At 49.2% G+C, this 7,816-nt stretch overlaps 1 protein-coding gene across 1 annotated transcript; it reads left to right on the top strand.

Annotated features, from left to right (window-relative positions):
* The first annotated feature begins 273 nt into the window (after nt 1-273).
* FXN (frataxin) lies at nt 274-7,611 on the top strand. Its single transcript, XM_078880941.1, has 4 exons — nt 274-484; nt 2,092-2,289; nt 5,097-5,194; nt 6,721-7,611. The coding sequence occupies exons 1-4, from the start codon at nt 356-358 to the stop codon at nt 6,875-6,877; spliced, it is 582 nt and encodes a 193-aa protein (XP_078737067.1). The 5' UTR covers nt 274-355; the 3' UTR covers nt 6,878-7,611.
* The last annotated feature ends 205 nt before the right edge of the window (nt 7,612-7,816 follow it).

The following is a 7,816-nucleotide window of genomic DNA, read 5'->3' as shown; positions in this document are numbered from 1 at the left end:
CCCCTCACAACGCCCCCCCCACAACTCCCTCCCCCCACAACTCCCCCACCCTCACAACCCCTCCCACCACCGAGAGACGTCGACGCCGAGGGCTGGCGACGGTGAGGCGGAAGCCGCCGCCGCAGCCACCGCCGGCGGCCATGTTGCTCAGGGTAAAAACCCCGCGACTCCCTTCGCGTCAACGTCATCACACTGCACCCCCCCCACCGCCGCTTACAGCTACTGGACAGCAGCTCCCTACCCAACATGGCCGACATCGATTCGGAGGGGGGGGTAGGGTCCATCTCATCAGTCGAACGAGAGAGACAGAGAGATTCAGTGGAGATCATCGTGACTTACGTGAACGGCCGTGGTGATGATGGTGGTGATGGTGGGGACGATGATGTCTCGGCTGTTGTCGCGATGTGGACGTTGGCCGCTCCGTGTTCCCGCGGCTCCCCGCTTTGCCACGGCGGCGGCTGCCCGACTGAGTGACCGCCCGTGTGTGAGTTGTGGCCTTGAGTTGTTGCGTTGTGCCGTTGTTGGTGGTGCTGCTGCTGCTGCTTCTAGAATGTTTTATTTTAAAGACCATCCCGCTCACACAAGTTAAAATGTGCACTTAAAGAGTGGAAGTTGTTCAGGCAAATACCGTTGCCAAAGGGTTATTGGCGTTTGGCACGAGTGTGTAAACAAATAGCAACTCAAGAATATTACTGTACCTGCAAATAAGAGAGGTCCATCCCTGCTTCGAAGATCCGAATGATATTGTGCCATTAGGGTGTAATTTAGGCGAAATAATTTGTGTGTGGTGTGTGTGATGTGTGTACTGTGTGTGGTTTGTGTACTGTGTGTACTGTGTTGTGTGATGTGTGTACTGTTTGGTGTGTGGTTTGTGTACTGTGTGTGCTTTGTGTACTGTGTGTACTGCGTATTGTGTGGTGTGTACTGTGTGTGGTGTGTGTTCTGTGTGGTGTGTGTACTGTGTGGTGGGTTTACTGTGTGTGGTTTGTGTGGTGTGTACTGTGTGTAGTGCGTACTGTTTGTGGTGTGTGTACTGTGTGTGGTTTGTGTAGTGTGTGTGGTGTGTACTGTGTGTTATGTGTGTACTGTGTGTGGTGTGTTATGTGTGTACTGTGTGTGGTGTGTGTACTGTGTGTGGTGTGTGTACTGTGTGTGATGTGTACACTGTGTGTGATGTGTACTGTGTGTGGTTTGTGTACTGTATGGTGGGTGTACTGTGTGTGGTGGGTGTACTGTGTGGTGGGTGTACTGTGTGGTGGGTGTACTGTGTGTGGTGTGTACTGTATGGTTTGTGTACTGTGTGGTGGGTGTACTGTGTGTGGTGCGTACTGTGAGTGGTGTGTGTACTGTGTGGTTTGTGTACTGTGTGTGGTTTGTGTAATGTGTGTAGTGCGTACTGTATGTGGTTTGTGTACTGTGTGTGTACTGTGTGTGGTTTGTGTACTGTGTGTGGTATGTAATGTGTGTAGTGCGTACTGTGTGTGGTGTGTGTTGGTGGTGGTGGCACAGTGGTTAGCACGCTGCGCCACGAACCCGGAGACCTGAGTTCGATTCCCACTCACGGTCACCAACACCGATGACGATTATCTGAACCCATCCTGAGGCCTCCCTTAGGTCGACTCAGCCTCAAATGAGCACCAGGTACGGTGTGTAATAAACATCTCCACTGGGGAGACAAAGGCGGCCGGGCGTGGTGCTGTCTATCCACCCACCCTCGTGCACCGTGCCGGCTTCATAGGTGCTACTCGCTAACAGCACTTGCCCCAACAGTCTGTTAAGGCTCTACGGGATATGTTTGTGTGTGTGTTGTGTGTACTGTGTGTGGGGAGCGGTGACGATTATTTTAACCAGTCCTGGGCCTCCCCTAGGTCGACTCAGCCTCATTAGTACCCGGTGCGATGCGTAAACATCGCCACTGGGGAGACAAAGGCGGTCGGGCGTGGTGCTGGCCACCCACCCCCCTCGTGCGCCCTGCTGTCCTTCATAGGTGCTACTCGCTAACAGCACTTGCCCCAACAGTCTACTGAGATCTTTGTGTGTACCGTATGTGTGTGTTCCGTGTGTGTGTGTGGTCTGTGTGTGTGACAACAGAGGGCCCTTCTACAGCCCGCCTCTCGGCCGTGCCCAGCGAGGTCGCGGCGTTTGGTGAGCGGCACGGTGACGACGGCGCCCCTGGGCGAGGCGGCGTACGAGCGGCTCGCCGACGGCACCCTCGACTCCCTGTACGACTTCTTCGATGAGCTGGGGGACGCGCCGAGCTCGCCGCGCGACTACGATGTCGCCTACGCGGCGAGTTGCGAAAGCCCCCCGGAGATTTGCCCCAACAACTTTCCCCGGCCGCCGCTACGCATACGCTCTGAGGGGACATTGCACTGCAATAGGAAAACGAAACGGAGATTGTAATTTAGACTGTGAGACCTCCTTTACCAGTGGCAAAATATAGTAATGGGTTTTTACCCTTTCAACTGGTACAAAAACTGACACCTTTTTATTTGCATTTTGACTGCTTGTGTTGTGGTTATTGCAAACATGATGCCTTGTATAAAGGTGTCAGTTTTTGTACCAGTTGAAAGGGTAAAAACCTATTACTATTATAATTTATAATATGTTCTTCAAATTCCGCAGGCAAATCAATGAGCAGAATCAACAACGACAACATGTAATCAATGCGCACGATTTTGTCCTCGATCGAGCTGCTCACGTCTTGGTCAAGTGGCAAGCCCCCCCACATCACCCTTTCTTTGATTGGCTAAGCGCCACGGTGGCCTAGGAGGTGTTGACTACCTCGCCTGGTATTCAGGAGGTCGCAGGTCCGATCCAGACCCTGACGCCTGTATTTAGGGATTTCTACTTACGGACGAGTTAGGTTCCAGAGTCGATTCGTTCGTAAGTCCAACTTTCCTCCTGTCGATTCCAAACACGTACGGCGTGTACACTAAACACGGGGAATGGATTTTAAAGTTGTATACTCTCCTGTAGATGTAGATGCCACCGATTCTTCATGTGCCGCAGATGTAGATGCCACCACCGCCATCTATTGCGCGGTGGTTGAACTTACGACTCTCGGTCCGAACAGGAATCTGGACATCTCTGAAAGTTCGTGAATTCGAGTGTTCGTAAGTAGAGGAGTATCTGTGTTTGGACATTAATACGAATTTATTACAACAAATAATGGGCGCCCAGGTTCTTTCATAATTTCCTCACTGATTTTAAACAAAAAATACAAACCGTGGTCACAATATGTATGCACCTGAAACTGACGTGTTAATACTTTTGTCTTTTTCTTTCCAGGTTTGTGTGAAACGCACATTGAATATCATTACAATTTTGTCAACGATTTGCTCAACCGTATTTAAGCGACATGTGAAATCGCTGCGAAGAGCATTTCCCCTTATTTGCACGATTCCACATTGCGACATCTATTCAGTGCTGGCACTCATAGAGAGAGACCGGGTGCAGTGGTGGTGCAATGGTTAGCACACTATGCTATGCCTATCAATAAGTGGCGAGTGATAACTGCACCGATTCTGCCCCACCACCTCATCTTCACAAACCCCGCACTACGTGTGCCACGGTCGCGAAATGTTAACTACCTCGCCTGGTCTGCAGGAAGTCGTGGGTTGTACATTTGGAGTTTGCATGTCTCTTTCATCATCATCATAACGGTGGCTTGGAGATATTGACTACCTCGCCTGGTATATAGGAGGTCGTGGGTTCCATCACCGACCTTGACGACACCTGTTGTATATTTACAGTTTGCTCGTCTCTCTCTCATTGTCATCACGGTGGCTAGGAGATGTTAAATACCTCGCCTGGTATACAGGAGGTTGTAGGTTCCATCCCCGACCTTGACACCTGCTGCTGTGTATTTGGAGTTTGCATGTGTGTCTCCCCGTTTAGAATCAATGCGCGTTTCAGAGTGATGATAAGCCACTTCATTGAGATATCATTTGTGGCCAGGTCACTTCTGAAAAACGGCTATTTAATTCAGTGGGCTTTACCTGATAAAATAGCAAAAACTTTTTTGTTTTGTTTTAACTGTGAGGTCTCGAGCCTTTTTATACTATAACGTCACGGGATGTTTAACGTCCACCGTGAAGCGTTATGTTTTGGTCAATCACCCGCAGTATTGAACAAGGGGGTGGCTCTTGGTTCTTTCTGTAAAGTCACGTAGAAGGGAAATAATAAAATAAATAAAACATAATAAAATAAAATTTTATTATTTATTTTTTCCCTTCTACGTGACTTTACCGAAAGAACCAAGAAGATGAATCCCTGCAGTCACGAAAGCTTTAAATCGAAATTTAAGAGGGTGGCTGTTGGGCTCGAACCACGGACAAACCAGCGGCACCTCCGACTCGCACGGTCGGCTATGTACGGTGCCAGAGAAGTTCAACAACCACGTGTGAAGCGGCAGATGCCGCCACCGCTCGACAAAAAAAACCGTCACTGCCTTGCATTTGAAGGACACTTTGCTAAAAGGGAATGACATCTGACGGTCGAGACTGGTGACCAAATGGCAGTCGAAAGGACAGAAAGGTTTGACGTTTTCGTGACTGCAAGGATTCATACTCTTTGTTTTTTCGGTAAAGTCACGTAGGTAAAAAATTAAAGTAAATTAAATCACGACACACTTAAGCGGTTGTGCTTTCGCTAAGTTGTCCTCACCTGAATAAGGACGCTTGTGTTGCGCCCGAAACGTCGTGATTAAATTTATTTGAATTTTTTACCTACGTGACTTTACCGAAAAACCAAAGAGTCTAGGACAGAAAGGGCCCAAGGCTGCGGCCACCTCGGTGATGAATGGCAATGAGATCGGCTCGTGGACAGGAGTGAGAGACGGACTGTGGCGTCGCAAGACCACGAAGGGCGATGGCAGCGGATAGACTGATCATTTCTCTCGCAGTGGCGGTCACAGGTTGACATTCAAATCACTCGGCCACGTAATTGCCCAACCAGCCTTTTCTTTCCACCTCATCGACGCACGATAATGGGCGGTCCTGGACGAGGGGTGGTGGTGGTGGTGGTGAATATCAATGAATGTTGTAATGTTGACAGACCTCTTGTGCTGACTCTGCGTTTTTCTTACTCTGCAGACGGGAGTGTTGACGGTAAAGCTTGGCAGGGGCCTGGGCACCTACGTGATAAACAAGCAGACGCCAAACAAGCAGTTATGGCTCTCTTCACCATTCAGGTGACCGACCTGCGCACGCATTGAGTGTACAGCCCATGCAATTCCATGGATCGTCACGATTTGAGGTCATGATTTGATTCAAGGATTGATGCCTTTTTCGGTCAAATTTGTACTGCTTCATTTGTATTTTCCGCTGTCTTTGTTCCGTTTGTTGCAATGAAACACTTGCGCATACGTTTGTCGGTAATTTATTTATACGTACATGAGTCGATACGTGTGTTTTGAGCGTGCGTTTGTGTCACGTTACGAGACGATCCATGCGGATTGTAGCAGGAGCAGTGCGACCCTTCATGTTATAGAATGGCCCATGGAGGTAGCTATTTCAAAGGTACCTCTGAAATCCTATCAAAATGACGTCTGATTTACACTGCAGAGGGCAAAACTTTCCCACCTGCTCTGCTACTAAGACTTAATGTCCACCGCATGATGGCCAAATCATTTTTTTTCAGTGGGAATTAGTGAACATAAGTGCAGAATTATATTTTAAAAAAACATTTTTTTAAAGATCGTTTTTTTTTTTATGCAAGCGTTAGCCAGCGGGCTGAGACCATCAATCTGGCATACCCGAGATCCCGGTCGAATCACAGGGTAGCTGCCCAGGATGCAAAGCCAGCATCTCAACCGTGACCGCTCTGATCGCAAGAGGCACCTGTCCACCTCAAGAATCTGTTTTAATGACCATCGATGAATACATTAAATTTTGATTTACGAACCAATGGGTTTCGATTTAAAGCTTTCGTGACTGCAGGGATTCATATTCTTGGTTCTTTCGGTAAAGTCACGTAGAAGGGAAATAATAAAATAATATTAATATAAAACAATAAAAATTCTCACGACGTTTCGACTGCAACACAAGCAATCATCATCAGGTGTGAAAGCCACAGCAAGAATTTTTTTAAAAATCCACAGCAAGAAAATTTTGCATTTTTTAAATGCCCACAGACTCAGAGATCCCTGCTACCTCGTGAAAGAGTGTTGCGTAGCCTGGAGGCTACACGACGGGGAAACTTCTCAGTCACCCATAGACCAAAGTCTCGACCTGCCAATGCAGAGAGAAGATCTGCATCATGCCCAGATCTTAGGGACCTTGAGGGGAGGGCATATGGGTGCAGCGTGTCAACGATGTAGGCTGGTGCAAGGTCTCAACTCACCAATAACTTATCATAATACTAAATAATGAGATTACGTTATAAAACTACGTTATAACATTACACTTGGGACGCATCTACACTGAAGATTGGCCGAATTGTTGTTCTGAGAATAAAAAAACATGAATGGATGGGTGGAAAAGTGCTTCTCTCCCCTATTATGTGTGGACCATAGGTCACTCAAAGGCATTTCAGAAGCTAGCTCTGTGATATCCACTTGCGCGGGCCCTAAACATCCATATGTATCTTTCTTTTGCTGGACATGACGCCAATAGCACATTTGGGATACCATTGGCAACCCTCCCACCCACCCCTCCCCATAAATGTCATGAGAAGTTGCTCACTGCCGTTATCTCCGTGGGTGTGCGTGCGTTACAGCGGTCCAAAGCGCTACGACTGGACGGGCGACTGCTGGATTTACGCTCACGACGGAACGTCGCTCCACGTGCTGCTCTCGCGGGAGCTCTCCTCCGTACTCCACTCGCCCTTCGACCTCACGGCGCTGCCGTACGCCGGCGGGAAGCTCCCAGAGTGAGCCGCCACCCGCTGCCACTGTGACGTCGGCGACAAAACTACCTCGTGGCACGGCGCCACCCGCTCGTGAGACGTGGAGGCGGGAGGCGGCGGCGGCGATGGTGGAACAACCGAACCTGACCGATGGTAGAGCAACTGGCGCTGATGAACAAACGCCGACCGTCAGATGGACATTGGATACGGGTGGCATCAAACAATGCAGTGGCCGGTTACCACGTTGACAAAGCGACGTTGATTTCTCGCCCATGTCGAAATGGGTACAGTGAAGTGACGGTTGCGAAGGCATTGGCCCAGGTACAAATAAGTCGTCGAAAACACCTGAGAATTAGGCTATAACAACATTGTTTTACCGAATATAGAATGGGGGGTGAATATTTAGAACGTGTCCAAAAAGTGTTTTTTGTTATGTTTGAAGCACATTAATCAGTGCACTTGGCAGTGTATTCGTGGCCAGATGGGTCACTGAGTCACTGACCCTCAACGAGTGAGGGGCAGCTCTTGAACCAGTGGGCGCCAGGGCACTTTATTTATTTATTTATTCGCAAGTGCTGTTAATTTCCCGTGGATAATCGCGACTTCACTGTACTTTGTCGCGGTCGCAGTCTTCGCGCTCGCGATATCGACTGCGCGATAAAGACCCCGAGCACTTGCGATTTCACCTTGCGAACTGTCCCGCGTGGGCTGTCCGATGTTGGGAATTCTCGGCAAAAAATAAACTGGTGGTGTTTTTGTATATATGGCGTGTGTGCATGTCAGCCAATGGGGGGGGGGGGGGGGACGACACCCAAGAGGAAAGTGCTGCCCCTTGCTGTGTGCACCAGAGGTCACTTGAATAGATCTCAAGAAGTCGCTTGAAGAAGCCACTTTGATCGGCTCTTTCCCATCGCGAAGGGTTGCACTGCTCCGAGAGAGCAGCTCGTGGAGACACATGATGCCGGCA

The sequence above is a fragment of the Lampetra fluviatilis genome, chromosome 59 (assembly GCF_964198595.1).
Source record: "Lampetra fluviatilis chromosome 59, kcLamFluv1.1, whole genome shotgun sequence".
In the NCBI taxonomy this organism is placed as follows: Eukaryota; Metazoa; Chordata; class Hyperoartia; order Petromyzontiformes; family Petromyzontidae; genus Lampetra; species Lampetra fluviatilis.
The sequence above is the reverse complement of the archived record's forward strand: the minus strand, read 5'-3'. Positions and strand labels throughout refer to the sequence as shown.

What these genes read in the sequence shown, in the direction of transcription:
- FXN (XM_078880941.1), top strand. Translation starts at nt 356, where the DNA reads ATGATGGTGGTGATGGTGGGGACGATGATGTCTCGGCTGTTGTCGCGA. An exon ending in GACTGAGTGACCGCCCGTGT is followed by an intron (nt 485 to 2,091) that starts GTGAGTTGTGGC and finishes GTGTGACAACAG; the next exon opens with AGGGCCCTTCTACAGCCCGC. An exon ending in TGGCTCTCTTCACCATTCAG is followed by an intron (nt 5,195 to 6,720) that starts GTGACCGACCTG and finishes CGTGCGTTACAG; the next exon opens with CGGTCCAAAGCGCTACGACT.